This window comes from Pristiophorus japonicus, chromosome 7 (assembly GCF_044704955.1).
Source record: "Pristiophorus japonicus isolate sPriJap1 chromosome 7, sPriJap1.hap1, whole genome shotgun sequence".
Classification (NCBI taxonomy): domain Eukaryota; kingdom Metazoa; phylum Chordata; class Chondrichthyes; family Pristiophoridae; genus Pristiophorus; species Pristiophorus japonicus.
Genome location: NC_091983.1, coordinates 244035782 through 244054861, shown reverse-complemented (window position 1 = coordinate 244054861; position 19080 = coordinate 244035782). Strand labels below are relative to the sequence as shown.

At 45.8% G+C, this 19080-nt stretch overlaps 1 protein-coding gene across 2 annotated transcripts in view; it reads left to right on the top strand.

Moving 5' to 3' along the window:
• LOC139267485 (dynein axonemal heavy chain 8-like) overlaps window positions 1-18599 on the top strand; it is a 2569686-nt gene extending 2551087 nt beyond the window's left edge. For both annotated transcript variants that reach the window (XM_070885867.1, XM_070885866.1), the window contains 2 exons: window positions 269-390; window positions 18162-18599. In XM_070885867.1, the coding sequence (XP_070741968.1) occupies window positions 269-390; window positions 18162-18449 (410 nt within the window). In that variant the 3' untranslated portion in view covers window positions 18450-18599. The remainder of the gene's footprint in view (window positions 1-268; window positions 391-18161) is intronic.
• Window positions 18600-19080: the final 481 nt, after the last annotated feature.

Here is a 19080-nt window from a genome sequence, read left to right as displayed (position 1 = left end):
TAGAGAAATAGAATTGAAAAACAGAGAAGTTATGTTAAACTTGTTTAGCACCTTAGTTCGGCCACAGTTGGAGTTCTGTGAACAGTTTTGGTCTCCATATTCTAAAAAACATATAGAGACGTGAAATTGGGGGCCTTTGTGCTTTGTAATACTTTGTAAGTTAGAATTGGTTCACATTTCATTCCCTCTAAAAGGAGCCAAGCAAGATTAATATTTATTATATTAGATAGAAAGGAAAATAAATAAACTGTGTTCATTCTGTACACAGGATTCTTAACTGCTATGAGACAGGAAGTAACGCGTGCACATAAAGGCTGGGCACTGGACAGTGTCACGCTACACAATGAAGTAACAAAACTGATGAAAGATGAGATCAAAATACCACCCCCGGTATGTATGCAGCTATTTATACCGTGTAGTTAGCCCCATGGTTGGAAACTTAAATTGTATAGAGAGTACAATTGCCAACTCTGGTTCCGCGTACACCTGAAGGTACCATCAGAGGTCCTACAGCCTCCTACAGCCCTGCTGGTCAAACAGCCGTTTTTCCCATCTCCAACATTTTTATATCTAAAAACGAATGTATTCCAAGAAAATTAAAATAACGCACAGGGCTAAAAATGTAGTTGCTTTGAAAATTGCGCAGAGCAGCACTTGCAAACTTCTGGTGCGGGCTGCGCTGGACACCATTTTGTTGAGGGTGTCAGCGTCAACGTGAGAGTGTATACCGGAAATATGCAGAGTACGCAAGACATGACATCAGTCAGCGTGTAATACTGATTTGATGCCAACACTGCTAATTTTGAACTCAATGCTGAAGCTTGCACAGCTAAACTTGCGTTCAGCAGCAGCAAGCACCCCCTATCAGCAATATTTAATGGGATCAGCAACCACTCTCAGATTAGTTGCTGATTGATTTCTACCAGCTGTTGCTCAGTTTGTAGAAGGGCTTAGTCCTTTCTAGACTTCTTTAAAGTTGTCTAAAATCTGCAAGGAGTGGTGTGGCACATGCTCAAGGATTTGGTGCTGACTTAGCCATGATCTTATTGAATGGTGGTGAAGGCTCGAAGGGCTGAATGGCCTACTCCTGCACCTATTTTCTATGTTTCTATGTTTCTATGACTCACAAGATTTCTGCTCAGACCAGTTGCTCCCAGGTCTGAGTGCAGTAGTTTGTACCCCCCTTCGCTTGCAGCATGACAGGGAAAATGAGCAGAGGCGACACAGAGCAGGACAAGCTGCTACAAGAGGCAGGAGGCGGAGGGGAGAAGGGCTCTCAGCAGGAGCCTGTATCCACCCAGGGTCTTCAGGGAGTCATTCTCAACCTCAGCGAGGATCTGTACATGCGATGTCTCTGTTTTACTGAGGAGGCCCTCATTGAAATCTGCCACTTGCTGCAGGCAAACCTGCAGCCTCAGTCCAGGGCAAGGACAGCATTGCCAGTGACTGTAAAGGCGACTGTGGACTTGAACTTCTTCACATTGGGCTCAATGCAGGCTGGAGCAGGCAACATCTATAACATATCCCAGTTCGCCATCCTCTCCTGTATAAGGGAGATGAATGAGGTTCTGCATGCAAAGAGAGCTGAATACATTCCATTCTATCTTGCCAGAGAGAAGCAGGCAGAACGAGCACGGGGCTTAGCCAGGATAGCAGGCTTCCCCATGGTGCAGGGTACCATTGACTGCACACACATCATCTTGCGGGTGCCATATCTCATTTTGAAGATGTACCGTAGCCGGAAGGGATTCCACTCCCTCAGTGTCCAGCACATACTCAGCACACCTTGCAAGTCAATGTTCAGTATCCTGTCAGCAACCATGGAGCTTTCATTCTGCGGCAATCTGCTGTACCATCAGCTCTTAAGCCACCATGACGAACAAAAGGCTATCCGCTGACCACATGGCTCCTGACTCTGCTGTACAGCCCACGTACACGTGGACAGCATGCATATAATGAAAGCCATGCTGCCACATCAAATCTGATAGAGCAGACCATTAAAGTCCTTAAACAGCACTTCCATTGCCTGGAGCGTTCTGGAGGACCCATGCAGTACTCGCCAGAGCATGTCTTAAGATTTGTAGTGATCTGCTGCATGCTCCACAACATCGCCATCATGAGGGAACAGGCCTTGCCACCAGGTAAACGGCAACCAACTGAGGAGGAGGAAGAGGAGGAGAAGGAAGTGGAAGAGGAGGAGGAGGCAGAAGAGAAGGAAGCAAAAGGGAGGAGGCAACCCAGATAGCTCCTTTCTGCTGGGCTGTCAGTGGTCGACTCTTCCAATTTTGATAGCAGAGAACGCAACCACAATTCCCTATTCACCAATACATTATCTTCCCTCTTGTTAGTGACCATCCCAGCGTTCTTTTGGCCACAATGTTACAATAAAAACTAGCACAAAACAAATATTCCAAACCAATTTTATGAATCAAATCATTACAACATTGTATTTAAAAGTTAACTAAGAATGTACTCAGGGTGGGGGACTTCAATGTCTATCATCAATAGTAGCTCAGTGGAGGACATAGCTGCCAGACTAGGACTGCAGTAGGTGGTGAGGGAACTAACGCGAGGAAAAAGCGTACTTGACCCCTTGTCCTCATCAATCTACCTGTCACAGATACATCTGTCCATGACAGCGTTGGTAGCAGTGACCACCGCACAATTCTTGTGGAGACGAAATTCCATCTTCACACTGAGGACACCCTCCATCGTGTTGTGTGGCACTACCACTGTGCTAAATGGGATAAAGTGGCTAAATGGCCACTTCAGGGAGCAGCCCGTGCTGGTGCAAGAGGGCAACGGCAGCGAAGAGTGACGTCATCAAGGTCCAAATCGGTGATTGAAACATGGGCAGGTACAGCAGGATTGGCGAGGTCGGGGCGAAGGAGCGGCGAGTAAATGTAGAGGGACGTGATCGGGGTCCAGGAGAGGCACGAGTTCGGGGGCCCAGAAGACGCGAGGACCCAGGGGCAGCACGGGCCAGCCCACACTGCGATATGTGTGCGCACTCGGTCTGTGCAGCAGAGCTGGTCTCCAGTCGTCTTGGTTAATCCTTGCCACTGGACCAAGAACTAGCTCTGTCAAGTCTGTGTGGTGGCTGGTGTGCAACAGCGACCACATGTAAAAAAAATCCACGCACAGGCATCTTCCACCCTTGAGGCATGTACTTCGGATCCTTCATTGAAACACCTGTGAACTCATCTTTTTTTGGCGTGGAAGCAAGTCATCCTTGTTTCGAGGGACCGCCTATGATGATGAAATGGGATAGATTCAGAATAGATCTAGCAGCTCAGACTGGGCATCCATGAGGTGCTGTGGGCCATCAGCAGCAGCAGAATTGTATTCCACCACAATCTGTAACCACAATTTGTGCATCCCTGTCTGGAGTAAAAATAAAACGAGGAAGGTGGCTCAACCGTGGCTAACAAGGGAAATTTAAGGATAGTGTTAAATCCAAGGAATAGGCATATAAATTGGCAATAACAAGCAGCAAACCTGATGCCTGGGATAATTTTGTAATGCAGCAGAGGAGGACAAAGGGTTAATTAGGAGGGGGAAAAGAGAGTATGAGAGGAAGCTTGCTGGGAACATAAAAACTGACTGCAAAAGCTTCTATAGCTATGTGAAGAGAAAAAGATTAGTGTAAACAAACATTGGTCCTTGCAGTCAGATTCAGGTGAATTTATAATGGAGAACAAAGAAATGGCAGACCAGTGAAACAAATACTTTGGTTCTGTTTTTACGAAGGAAGACACAAATAATCTTCCGGAAATAATAGGGGACCGAGGGTCGAGTGAGAAGGAGGAACTGAAAGATATCCTTATAAAGCGGGAAATTGTGTTAGGGAAATTGATGGGATTGAAGGCAAATAACTCCCTGGGGCCTGATAGTCTGCATCCCAGAGTACTTAAGGAAGTGGCCATAGAAATAGTGGATGCATTGGTGATCATGTTCCAACAGTCTATCGACTCTGGATCAGTTCCTATGGACTGGAGGGTAGCTAATGTAACACCACTGTTTAAAAAAGGAGGGAGAGAGAAAACGGGAAATTATAGACTGGATAGCCTGATATCAGTAGTGGGAAACATGTTGGAATCAATTATTAAAGATGAAATAGCAGCGCATTTGGAAAGCAGTGACAGGATCGGTCCAAGTCAGCATGGATTTATGAAAGGGATATCATGCTTCACTAATCTTCTAGAATTTTTTGAGGATGTAACTGGTAGAGTGGACAACAGAGAACCGGCGGATGTGATGTATTTGGACTTTCAAAAGGCTTTTGACAAGGTCCCACACAAGAGATTGGTGTGTAAAATCAAAGCACATGATATTGGGGGTAATGTACTGACGTGAATAGAGAACTGGTTGGCAGACAGCAAGCAGAGAGTTGGGATAAACGGGTCCTTTTCAGAATGGCAGGCAGTTACTAGTGGTGTACCGCAGGGCTCAGTGCTGGGATCCCAGCTCTTTACAATATACATTAATGATTTAGATGAAGGAATTGAGTGTAATATCTCCAAGTTTGTAGATGACACTAAACTGGGTGGCGGTGTGAGCTGTGAGGAAGACGCTAAAAAGTTGCAGGGTGATTTGGACAGGTTCGGTGAGTGGGCAAATGCATGGCAGATGCAGTATAATGTGGATAAATGTGAGGTTATCCACTTTGGGGGCAAAAACATGAAGGCAGAATATTATCTGAATAGCAGCAGATTAGGAAAGGGGGAGGTGCAACGAGACCTGGGTGTCATGGTTCATCAGTCATTGAAAGCTGGCATACAGGTGCAGCAGGCAGTGAAGAAAGCAAATAGTATGTTAGCCTTCATAGCTAGGGGATTTGAGTATAGGAGCAGGGAGGTCTTACTGCAGTTGTACAGGGCCTTGGTTTCCTAATCTGAGGAAGGACATTCTTGCTATTGAGAGAGTGCAGCGAAGGTTCACCAGACTGATTCCTGGGATGGCGGGACTGACATAAGTGGAGAGACTGGATCAACTGGGCCTTTATACACTGGAGTTTAGAAGGATGAGAGGGGATCTCATAGAAACTTACAAAATTCTGACGGGACTGGACAGGTTAGATGCGGGAAGAATGTTCCCAATGATGGGAAGTCCAGAACCAGGGGACACAGTCTTAGGATAAGGGGTAGGCCATTTAGGACTGAGTTGAGGAGAAACTTCTTTACTCAGAGAGTTGTTAACCTGTGGAATTCCCTACCGCAGAGAGTTGTCTATGCCAGTTCACTGGATATATTCAAAAGGGAGTTAGATATCGCCCTTACGGCTAAAGGTATCAAGGGGTATGGAGAGAAAGCAGTAAAGGGGTACTGAGGGAATGATCAGCCATGATCTTATTGAATGGTGGTGCAGGCTCAAAGGGCCGAATGGCATACTCCTGCACCTTTTTCTATGTTGCTATGTTTCTGATGGCCCAGCATATCCCTCACTCTACCATTACCACCAAGCCAGGGGACCAATCCTGGTTCAATGTGGAGTGCAGAAGTGCACACCAGGAGTAGCATCAGGCGCACCTAAAAATGAGGTGCCAATCTGGGGAAGTTGCAACACAGGACTACATGCATGCTATACAGCGGAAGCAGCAGACTACAGACAGAGCTGAGTGAGCCCACAATCAACGGATCAGATCAAAGCTCTGCAGTACTGCTACATCCAATCGTGAATGGTGGTGGAGAACTAAACAACTAACAGGAGAAGGAGGCTCCATGAATATCCCCAACCTCAATGATGATGGAACCCAGCACGCGAGTGCAAAAGTCAAGGCTGATATTTACAACCACCTTCAGCCAGAAGTGCTGAGTGGATGATCCATGTCAGTCTCCTCCTGAGGTTCCCAACATCACAGAAGCCAGTCTTCAGCCAATTTGATTCACTCCATGTAATATCAAGAAATTGCTGAGTACCCTGGATAAAGCAAACGCTATGGGTCCATGCAATATCCCAGCTGTCGTGCTAAAGACTTGTGATCCAGAACATGACGCACCTCTAACCAAGCTGTTCCAGTAGAGCTACAACACTGGCATCTACCCGACAATGTGGGAAACTGCTCAGGTATGTCATGCCCACAAAAAGCCAGACAAATCCAACCCCACCAATTACCGCCTCATCAGTCTACTCTCAATCATCAGCAAAGTGATGGAACATACATAAGAACATAAGAAATGGCAACAGGAGTAGGCCATATGGCCCCTCAAGCCTGCTCCGCCATTCAATAAGATCTGATCATGGACTCAGGTCCATTTCCCTGCCCGCTCACCATAACCCCTTATCGTTTAAGAAACTGTCTATTTCTGTCTTAAATTTATTCAATGTCCCAGCTTCCACAGCTCTCTAAGGCAGCAAATTCCACAGATTTACAACCCTCTGAGAGAAGAAATTTCTCCCCATCTCAATTTTAAATGGGCGACCCCTTATTCTAAGATTATGCCCTCTAGTTCTAGTCTCCCCTATCAGTGGAAACACCCTCTCTGCATCCATCTTGGCAATCCCCCTCATAATCTTATACGTTTTGATAAGCTCACCTCTCAGTCTTTTGAATTCCAATGAGTAGAGGCACAACCTGCTCAACCTTTCCTCATAAGTCAACCCCCTCATCTCTGGAATCAACCTAGTGAACCTTCTCTGAACTGCCTCCAAAGCAAGTATATCCTTTCGTAAAAATGGAAACCAAAACTGTACGCAGTATTCCAGGTGTGGCCTCACCAATACTCTGTGTAACTGTAACACATAGAAACATAGAAAATAGGTGCAGGAGTAGGCCATTCAGCCCTTCGAGCCTGCACAACCATTCAAGAAGATCATGGCTGATTATTCACCTCGGTACCCCTTTCCTGCTTTTTCTCCATAACCCTTAATCCCTTTAGCCATAAGGGCCATATCTAACTCACTCTTGAATATATCTAACGAACTGGCATCAACTACTCTCTGCAGTAGAGAATTCCACAGGTTCACAATTCTCTGAATGAAGAGGTTTCTCCTCATCTCAGTCCTAAATGGCTTACCCCTTATCGTTAGCCTGCGACCCTGGTTCTGGAATTCCCCAACATCGGGAACATTCTTCCTGCATCTAACCTGTCCAGTCCCGTTAAAATTTTATATGTTTCTATGAGATCCCCTCTCATTCTTCTAAACTCCAGTGAATACAGGCCCAGTCGATCCAGTCTCTTCTTAAATGTCAGTCCTGCCATCCTGGAAATTAGTCTGGTGAACCTTCGCTGCACTCCCTCAATAGCAAGAACGTCCTTCCTCAGATTGGGAGACCAAAACTGAACACAATATTCCAGGTGAGGCCAGACCAAGGCCCTGTACAACTGCAGTGAGACCTCCCTGCTCCTATACTCAAATCCCCTTGCTATGAAGGCCAACATGCCATTTGCCCTCTTCACCGCCTGCTGTACCTGCATGCCAACTTTCAATGACTGATGTACCATGACACGCAGGTCTTGTTGCACCTCCCCCTTTTCCTAATCTGCCACCATTCAGACAATATTCTGCCTTCATATTTATCTCACATTTATCCACATTATACTGCATCTGCCATGCATTTGCCCACTTACCTAACCTGTCCAAGTCACCCTGCAGCCTCTTAGCATCCTCCTCACAGCTCACACCGCCACCCAGCTAAGTGTCATCTGCAAATTTGGAGATATTACACTCAATTCCTTCATCTAAATCATTCATGTATTTTGTAAATAGCTGGGGTCCCAGCACTGAGCCCTGCGGCACCCCACTAGTCACTGCCTGCCATTCTGAAAAGGACTCATTTATCCCGACTCTCTGCTTCCTATCTGCCAACCAGTTCTCTATCCATGTCAAAACATTACCCCCAATAACATGTGCTTTAAATTTGCACAATAATCTCTTGTGTGGGACCTTGTCAAAAGCCTTTTGAAAGTCCAAATAAACCACATCCACTGGTTCTCCCTTGTCCACTCTACTAGTAACATCCTCAAAAAATTCTAGAAGATTAATCAAGCATGATTTCCCTTTCATAAATCCATGCTGACTTGGACCGATCCTGTCACTGCTTTCCAAATGCGCTGCTATTTCATCTTTAATAATTGATTCCAACATTTTCTCCACTACCGATGTCAGACTAACCGGTCTATAATTCCCAGTTTTCTCTCCCTCCTTTTTTAAAAAGTGGTGTTAAATTAGCTACCTTACAGTCCATAGGAACTGATCCAGAGTCGATAGACTGTTGGAAAATGATCACCAATGCATCCACTATTTCTAGGGCCACTTCTTTAAGTACTCTGGGATGCAGACTATCAGGCCCTGGAGATTTATCAGCTTTCAATCCCATCAATTTCCCTAACACAATTTCCTGACTAATAAGGATTTTCTTCAGTTCCTCCTTCTCGCTAGATCCTCGGTCCTCCAGTATTTCCGGAAGGTTATTTGTGTCTTCCTTTGTGAAGACAGAACCAAAGTATTTGTGCAATTGGTCTGCCATTTCCCTGTTCCCCATTATAAATTCACCTGATTCTGACTGCAAGGGACCTATGTTTGTCTTCACTAATCTATTTCTCTTCACATATCTATAGAAGCTTTTGCAGTCAGTTTTTATGTTCCCGGAAAGCGTCCTCTCATACTCTATTTCCCCCTCCCAATTAAACACTTTGTTCTCCTCTGCTGGATTCTAAATTTCTCCCAGTCCTCAGGTTTGCTACTTTTCAGGCTAATTTATATGCCTCGTCCTTGGATTTAACACTATCCCTAATTTCCCTTGTTAGCCACGGTTGAGCAACCTTTCCCGTTTTATTTTTACTCCAGGCAGGGATGTACAATTGTTGAAGTTCATCCATGTGATATTTAAATGTCTGCCATTGCTTATCCACCGTCAACCCTTTAAGTATCATTCGCCAGTCTATTCTATCCAATTCACGTGTCATACCATCGAAGTTACCTTTCCTTATAAGCAGGACCCTAGTCTCTGAATTAACTATGTCACTCTCCATCTTAATAAAGAATTCTACCATATTATGGTCACTCTTCCCCAAGGGGCCTCGCACAACAAGATTGCTAATTAGTCCTTTCTCATTACCCAACACCCAGTCTAGGATGGCCAGCCCTCTCGTTGGTTCCTCGACATATTGATCTAGAAAACCATCCCTAATACACTCCAGAAAATCTTCCTCCACCGTATTGTGACCAGTTTGGTTAGCCCAATCTTTATGTAGATTAAAGTCGCCCATGATAACTGCTATACCTTTATTGCACGCATCCCTAATTTCTTGTTTGATGCTGTCCCCAACCTCACTACTACTGTTTGGTGGACTGTACACAACTCCCACTATCATTTTCTGCCCTTTGGTATTCCGCAGCTCTACCCATACCGATTCCACATCATCCAAGCTAATGTCCTTCCTTACTATTGCGTTAATTTCCTCTTTAACCAGCAACGCTACCCCACCTCCTTTTTCTTTCTGTCTATCCTTCCTGAATGCTGAATACCCTGGATATTGAGTTCCCAGCCTTGGTCACCCTGGAGCATTGTCTCTATAATCCCAATTCTATCATATTCGTTAATAGCTGCCTGCGCAGTTAATTGGTCCACCTTATTATGAATACTCCTCGCATTAAGGCACAGAGCCTTCAGGCTTGTCTTTTTCACACATTTGTCCCTTTAGAATTTTATTGTAATGTGGCCCTTTTTGATTTTTGCTGCTTTTATACCCGATCTCCTTTGCAATAAAGGCCAAGATTCCATTGGCCTTCCTGATCATTTGCTGTACCTGCATACTATCCTTTTGTGTTTCATGCACAAGTACCCCCAGATCCCGCTGTACAGCAGCACTTTGCAATCTTTCTCCATTTAAATAATAACTTGCTCTTTGATTATTTCTGCCAAAGTGCATGACCTCACACTTTCCAACATTATACTCCATCTGCCAAATTTTTGCCCACTCACTCAGCCTGTCAATGTCCTTTTTCAGATTGTTTGTGTCCTTCTCACACATTGCTTTTCCTTCCATTTTTGTATCATCAGCAAACTTAGCTACGTTACACTCGGTCCCTTCTTCCAAATCATTAAAATAGATTGTAAATCGGAAGGTTTCGTCAACAGTGCTATCAAGAGGCACTTACTCACCAATAACCTGCTCGCCGATGCTCAGTTTGGGTTCTGCCAGGACCACTCAGCTCCAGATCTCATTACAGCCTTGGTACAAACATAGACAAACAAGCTGAAATCCAGAGGTGAGCTGCGAGTGACTATCCTTGACGTCAAGGCAGCATTTGACTGAGTGTGGCATCAAGGAGCCCTATGAAGTCAATGGGAATCAGGGGGAAAACTCTCCACTGGCTGGAGCCATACCTAGCACAAATAAGATGGCTGCATTTGTTGGAGGTCAATCATCTCAGTCCCAGGACATCGGTGCAGGAGTTCCTCAGGGCAGTGTCCCAGGCCCAACTATTTTCAGCTGCTTCATCAATGACGTGGGGATGTTTGCTGGCGATTGCACTGTGTTCAGTTCCTTTCGCAACTCCTCAGATAATACCCGTGACCTCTACCACTTCGAAGGACATGGGCAGCAGGCGAATGGGAACACCCATCACCCGCAAGTTCCCCTGCAAGTTACAGACCATTTTGACTTGGAAGTATATCACCGTTCCTTCACCGTTGTTGGGTCAAAATCCTCGAACTCCCTAACAGCACTGTGGGAGTACCTTCAGCACAAGAACTGCAGCAGTTCAAGAAGGTGGCTCACCACCATTCTCTCAAAGGCAATTAGGGATAGGCAATAAATGCTGACCTTGCCAGCGACACCCACATCCCAGGAATTAATTTTTAAAAACTCACACTTATGCATTCCTTTAGTGCCTGTCTTCTGTATCCGTCTGCCTATTCTTGCACTCTTATGCAGTGCTACCACAGTGACTGTAACATAGGTGGTGGAAGGCTGCTGAACTTCAGTCGGGAAAACTGCAGATGACCTTGCAAGATGACCTCAAACAGTTCTGGGCCTAGTAGGCCCAGCTTCGGATTGCATCACCTCAGCATGGGCGGCAGCAGTCTGGGCTGGCTGGCTGACAGACAACAGCAAGGGCACTGGCGAAGTGGCATTGTTGGGAGGATGAATACTGTAACCCTGAAAGAGGACAGCAAGTTCATCCTCCATGGAGCCACTGCCTCTCCGCCGGAGGGGGGTGTGGTGTGGTTGGGGGGGGGGGGTGGCGGCGCCTTAGCAATCCTAGTAATCTGCTGGACTGCCGTGACATCCTGCAAGCCCCTTTCAACACTCGTAAATCCAGCCATGATAGCAGCAGTCTGTGCTTGTATGACAGCAAGCAGAGTTTGCATGACTTCAGTCTGTACTTCCATTTCAGTACTCAGACATTGGGTGGCCTCTGCTTGTGCTGCAATGGAACCTGAGACATCAGCCATTAGACGCTACATGATGGTTGGGTCAACTAGGTGTGCTAGTGGATCTGCCCACCCCTTCAACGCTGGAAAGTATGTGCTCCAAGCTTTGAGTAAAGCCCTGTGCAAGGTTGGAGCTGGACTCCTCCATGCTCCTTGACATTGCATTCAGGCTTTCTGTCAGGCCCAGCAATGCACCAAGCATTTTGCTGTGCACACCCATCAGCTTTATTCTGTAGGCCAACCCATCGAGGTCCTCATGTGAGTCCTTTGCAGCAGAATTCGTATATGACTTCACACTCCAGGAGCTCACACCTGTGCTACCCTTTACCCCCACCCAGGCTGCAGCAAACTTATGCCTGGTGATTCACCACGTGCAGATCCCATCCCTGAGGCTAACCTCTAAAGATTAGTATGCAGGTACAGCAAGTGATCAGGAAGGCCAATGGTATCTTGGCCTTTATTGCAAAGGGGATGGGGTACAAAAGCAAGGAAGTCTTGCTACAGCTATATAAGGTATTGGTGAGGCCACACCTGGAATACTGCGTGCAGTTTTGATTTCCATATTTACGAAAGGATATACTTGCTTTGGAGGCAGTTCAGAGAAGGTTCACTCGGTTGATTCCGGAGTTGAGGGGGTTGACTTATGAGGAAAGGTTGAGTAGGTTGGGCCTCTACTTGGAATTCAGAAAAATGAGAGGTGATCTTATCGAAACGTATAAGGTTACAAGGTGGACGCAGAGAGGATGTTTCCACTGATGGGGGAGACTGGAGCTAGAGGGCATGATCTTAGAATAAGGGGCCGCCCATTTAAAACAGAGAAGAGGAGAAATTTCTTCTCTCAGTGGGTTGTGAATCTGTGGAATTCGCTGCCTCAGAAAGCTGTGGAAGCTGGGACATTGAATAAATTTAAGACAGAAATAGACAGTTTCTTAAATGATAAGGGGATGAGGGGTTATGGGGAGCAGGCGGGGAAGTGAAGCTGAGTCCATGATCGGATCAGCCATGATCTTATTGAATGGCGGAGCAGGCTCGAGGGGCTTTCGAAAGCTTCAACAGCCATGACCATCTCAGCATCATGCTCAGTTGCTCCCTCAGTGGTGGCTAGTGGGAGCCTGCTGAGTGCATCGGCGCAGTTTTCAGTGCCCGGTCTGTGCCGAATTGTGTAGTCATAGGTGGCTAACGTAAGTGCCCACCTCTGTATGCAGGCCGATGCATTCGCATTTATGGCCTTGTTGTCGGCCAAAAGGGACGTTAGGGGTTTGTGATCTGTCTCCAGCTCAAATTTCCTGCCAAACAGGTACTGCTACATTTTTTTGTACTGCATATACACATGCAAGCGCTTCCTTTTCTACCATCCCGTAGCCCCTTTCTGCCTGGGACAGACATCTGGAGGCATAATCTACCGGCTGTAACTGACCATTGGCATTCACATGCTGCAACACACATCCGACCACATAGGACGACACATTGCACATTGGAACAAGTTTCTTACACGGGTCATATGACGTTAACAGTTTGTTGGAGCATAACAAGTTGCGTGCTCTATCAAAAGCCCTTTCCTGGCTGTCCCCCCAGACCCAATCGCGACCTTTGTGTAGGAGCACGTGTAATGGCTCTAACAGCGTGCTCAATTTGGGAAGAAAGTTGCCAAAATAGTTCAGGAGCCCCAGGAACGAACGCAGCTCCGTCGTATTACGGGGTCTGGGTGCTCTCTGGATCGCTTCCGTTTTGGACGCAGTGGGTCTGATCCTGTCTGCTGCTACCCTCCTCCCCAGGAATTCTACCTCTGGAGCTAAGAAGACGCACTTCGTCTTTTTCAGTCTGCGTTGCACCTCCTCCAGATTGTGGAGGTGTTCTTCAGTATCGCGACCCATGATGAGGATGTCATCTTGAAAAAACCACCGTCCTTGGAATCGACTTGAGGAGGCTTTCCATATCTCGCTAAAAGATCGCGACGGCCGAACGAATCCCAAACGGACATCTATTCTACTCAAACAACCCCCTGTGTGTCGTGATGGTGGTCAGCTTATTCGACTCACTCACCAGCTCCTGGGTCATGTAAGCTGAGGTCAGGTCCAATTTTGAAAAAGGTTTGCCACCGGATAACGTCGCAAAGAGGACCTCTGCTCTTGGTCTTGGAGTGACACCCGATTGATGGTGGCCTTGTAATCGCCACATATCCTGACCGACCCAGCCGCCTTGAGCACCGGCACGATCGGGCTCGCCCAGTCACTGAATTCGACTGGCGAAATGATGCCTTCCTTCAGCAGGTGGTTCAATTCGCATTCTATCTTTTCCTGCATCACGTACAGCACCGCTCTGGCCTTGTGGTGTACTGGCCTGGCGTCCGGGTTTATGTGAATCACTACCTTGGCCCCCATGAAAGTGCCAATGCCGGGTTGAAATAATGAGTCAAATTTGTCCAGGACCTGTGAGCATGATACTCGCTCCACAGAAGAAATTGCATTGACATCGCCCCATTTCCAGTTCATGACAGCAAGCCAACTCCTCCGCAGTAGTGTGGGACGTCCCCCGGGACAATCCAGAGTGGCAACCTATTCTCCGAATCTTTGTGGGTCATGACTAACGTGGCACTGCCTAGCACCGGAATGATCTCCTTTGTATATGTCCGTAGCCGTGCGTCAATCGGCAATAATTTTGGCCTCCTGGCCTTGGACACCCACAACCTTTCAAACTGTTTGATACTCATCAGGGACTGGCTGGCCCCCGTGTCTAGCTCCATTAATACTGGGATGCCATTGAGGAGCACTTTCATCACTATCGGTGGCGTCCTGGTATATGAACTGTATATGTGCTCCACATGAACTCGCTGAACTTCAGCTTCCAGCGATTTCCCCCAGTATTCATTTGGCCTCGTAGGGCTTACATCGGGCCCATCCTCCTCGTACATCAACCTGGCTGCAGGCTTCCTGCACGTACGCACCAAGTGACCGCTGACGTTGCAGTTTCTGCAGGTATATTGCTGATACCTGCAAGCTCTGGCTGGGTGTTTGCCTCCACACCTCCAGCATAAGCTGGAGGCCCCATTGTTGGAAACAAAAGGTCCATTGCCAGTCGATCGTCTCTGACTGTCTCTGTAACTGTCCTTAAGTGCACCATTAACAGGTGTTGATGGCCCCATTACTGGCCACATTGTCCATTGCGATGGCATGAATCGCCGTTCAGCTAGCCATTGTCTCTGTTGAATTCCCCCTTTGGATTCGACTACATGCTGGGGCATGTTCAATTGCCCTTGTCTGCCTAGAGAACTGTGTGCCGCGTTAACAATGTTGACTCCCTGGTCGTTTGCCGCATTTGAGATAATATTTTTGTCATACATCATTTTGGTCTCTTCTTCCTCCCCTGGGATAAATGTCTGGGCTATCAGAGCCGCCGCTTCCAAGGTCAAGTCTTTGGTCTCAATCAGTTTCCTGAAAACCCCAGCGTGCCCGATGCCCTCAATAAAAAAGTCTCGCAGCATCTCCGCTCTGCACGCATCTGTGAACTTACATAGGCTCGCCAGTCACCGGAGATCTGTCATGAAGTCAGAAACGCTTTGCCCTTCTCATCGCTGGTGCGTATAAAACCGGTGTCTCGCCATGTGCATGCTGCTCGCCAGTTTAAGATGTTCCCCGATCAACTTGCTGAGCTCTTCGAACGTCTTGTCCGCCGGCTTCTCTGGCGCTAGAAGGTCCTTCATCAGGGAGTACGTTCTGGATCCACAAACCGTCAGGAGATGAGCCCTGCGTTTGTTGGCCGAATCCTGTCCCAACCATTCCTTAGTGACAAACCTTTGCTGTAGTCGCTAAATAAAGTCGTCCCAATCATCACAACACAGTACCTCTCTTCTGTGCTGCTAGTGGCCATGGAAACGTGGTTTAAATCCCAGTTTCTCGTCGCCAATGGTATGTCCTTACTATACAGTATAAATGCACACGAGGCCCATACTTGAGAGAAGGTCACTCTGTGACCAGTTATCTTTATTACCAAGACCTCAAGTGATGAAGGTGGGTGGAGCTTCCCCTTTTATGCCTGAAAGTCCAGGTTAGGAGTGTCTCCCACAAGTTCACCCCCTTGTGGTCAATGTTCTCAAGGTGTACAACTTAGGTCAGCTTATACATGGGTTACAATGATAGTTGAATACATGACACAAGCATTGACCTTGCAGTACCCCATTAGTACCCTATCAACCCGAAAATGACCCGTTTATTCCTACTCTCTGTTTTCTGTCCATTAATCAATCCTCAATCCATGCTAGTATATTACCCCCAATCCCATGAGCCCTAATTTTGTTTAATAGCCTCTTGCGTGACACTTTATCGAAAGCCTTCTAAATATCCAAATACACCAGCCACTGGTTCCCCCTTATCTATTCTCCAAGTTACAACCTCAAAACACTAACAGATTTGTCAAACATGATTTCCCTTTCATAAGTCCGTGTTGACTCTGCCCAATCTTATTATTATTTTCGAAGTACCCTGTTACCACATCCTTAATAATAGATTTTAGCATTTTCTCTACTACTGATGTCAAGCTAACTGGTCTGCAATTGCCCGTTTTCACTCTCCCTCCTTAAATGGTAGGGTTACATTTGAGGATGTAACGAGCAGGATGGATAAGGGGGAACCAGTGGATGTGGTGTATTTGGATTTCCAGAAGGCATTCGATAAGGTGCCACATAAAAGGTTTCTGCACAAGATAAGAGCTCACAGGGTTGGGGATAATATATTAGCATGGGTAGACAATTGGCTAACTAACAGAAAACAGAGAGTCGGGATAAATGGGTCATTTTCCGGCTGGCAAATGGTAACTAGTGGGGTGCCACAGGGATCGGTGCTGGGTCCTTAACTATTTACAATCTATATTAATGATTTGGATGAAGGGACCGGGTGTAATGTAACCAAGTTTGCTGATGATACAAAGATGGGTGGGAAAGCCATCTTTGGAAGAGGAAGACACAAAGAATCTGCAAAATGATATAAACAGGCTAAGTGAGTGGTCAAGCATTTGACAGATAGAGAATAATGTGGGAAAGTGTGAGGTTACCCAATTTGGCAGGAAAAAAAAAATATATATATTATTTAAATAGAGGGAGATTACAAAATACTGCAGTACAGAGAGACCTGGGGGTCCTTGTGCATAAAACACAAAAAGTTACTATGCAGTTACAGCAAGTGATCCGGAAGGCAAATGGAATGTTGGCTTTTATTGCAAAGGGGATTACAGTGATTAATATTGTGCAACTTTTTAAATTTCCAAATTATGCAATGTTCTTTGTGAGTCCCAGTAGATTCCGGAATGTAATTCCCCAAAATTCAAGGAAACAGAATTTGATTTATTCAGTCACTATAAAATCTGTGACCCAACAAGAGGCAGTATCAAGTGAAAAAGTCATGTAGAACAGTAATCAGTTAAAAACCATAATTCAACATTAAATTAGCAAGCATTTAGAATCATAGAAACATTAAAACATAGAAATAGGTGCAGGAGTAGCCATTCAGCCCTTCGAGCCTGCACCACCATTTAATATGATCATGGCTAATCATGCAACTTCAGTACCCTGTTCCTGCTTTCTCTCCACACCCCTTGATCCCTTTAGCCGTAAGGGCCACATCTAACTCCCTTTTGAATGTATCTAACGAACTGGCCTCAACAACTTTCTGTGGTAGAGAAATCATAGAATCAGAGAATGGTTACAGCACAGAGTGAGGCCATTCAGCCCGTCATGCCCATGCCCTGCAAGAGCACTTCAGCTAGTCCCTCTTTCTTTGCCCCTCTTATTTCCTTCTTTCACTTCCCCTCTGAACTTTCTATATTTAGCCTGGTTCTCACTTGTATTCTTAACCTAACATCTGTCATACGCCTGCGTTTTCTGCTTCATCTTACTCTCTATCTCTTTCGTCATCCAGGGAGCTCTGGCTTTGGTTGGCCAACCTTTCCCCCTCATGGGAATGTACCTCAGCTATACCCGAACCATCTCCTCTGTAAAGACATAGACATATACAAGTTAATTAAGGTCAGCTAGCATAGATCAAAGGCAATTAATGTTGGTCAAATTAAATAGAGTTTTCTGTAGAAGTGTGGCAAGGGAAAGTGGAAGCAGTAGATGAAGCTTATATGGATTTTCAAAAAATATTTGATAAGTTCTCACTAGGAAAATTCATGCAGATGGTATAAGAGGCAATGTAGCAACATGGATAGAATGTTGGTTGATGATCAGAAATATCAGGTTACAGTAACTGGGCATTGCTTGCATTGGAGAAGGGATTGAAGTGGTGGAACTCAGTGCTGGGTCTGTTTTTGTTCTCAGTCTATATAGATGATTTAGACTTGGGTATTGGAAACACAATCTCAAAAATTGCTGATGACACAAAAATCAAATAGTGAGGAAGGCTGTAAAGGATTTCAGGAATATAGAGAAGTTAGTAAAATGGGCCGACATGTGATAGTGAATCAGAAAAGACTGTTCTCTGATTAGTGGTGAGTGAGGAAAGAGTGTCGGATAAATGTCTTTACACCAAAGGTTATTGGAACACTGAATAGCTTGTCACATGGATTGGTTAAGGCAGAGACCATTGACTCTTTTAAGGGAAAACTGGATAAATGTTGAAAAAGGGAAGCTGAAAGGTTGTTGAGAGTTGTGCGGCAGGGATTAGTTTTGGATTCTTCCAGCAAAGAGCCAGCACCAACATGATGGGACAGATGGCCTCCCTCTGTAAATTTCCATGCTTTTATCATTCACCCAATGTTTTTCATCCTCTGTATGCTTGTTTGGCAGGAGGGAGTTTACATCTATGGCCTTTACCTGGACGGAGCGGGTTGGGACAGGAGAAATACCCGATTGACCGAATCGACTGCCAAGGTTCTCTTTACAATGCTACCTGTCATCTATATATTTGCCATCAATTCCACTGCACCCAAGGATCCCAAACTGTACATCTGTCCAGTCTATAAGAAACCGCAACGCACAGACCTGATGTTCATCACCACCTTATGTCTGAAAACAAACCAGCCACCTGACCACTGGATCCTGAGAGGGGCAGCCCTGCTCTGTGATATCAAGTAAAACAGTCGTTTGAGTCGGGTGGCAAATGTGTTTTAATAGTAATGTAACTGAATTTAGATTTCAAGACATTAACGCTATGTGCTTATCTATATGTGCCAGTCAGAATTGGAAAAATGTTCACCAATACAATTTTACTTATTAATAAATTCATTGAAGGTCTTGAACTGGTATCACACAGTGTCATATTCTTCAACACAATGCAACTCAGTTATTTCAACAACAACACCAACAACAACTTGTATTTACATAGCGATGCATCTATTTATACCAACTGAAATGCAGCCGTTTCTCTGACTGGCTCTCCAGACTTATGGCTGAGTGGTCCCCTTGGAGGATAAGCCACACCCTGACATTCTGGAATGTGTAACTGGAACTACCCGGCCCAAGTTCTGAGTGAATTTCCAATTTATAATTCGATCCATTTTGAGTACAGAAGCCACAGAGGATAGATCTCCCCAAAAGCCACCAAGTTCCAGCCGAAGTCCCTTACCCCAGCGTAAAAGCATCCCTCCAGCAGCTGAAGACACTTACCCCTCCCGCCCCCCCATAGACGGGGCATTGTGTGCGGATTGTTAACATGTTTACTGGGTATGAAGTGAATAGTGATAGTGTTGTGACTTTTGCACCTCCC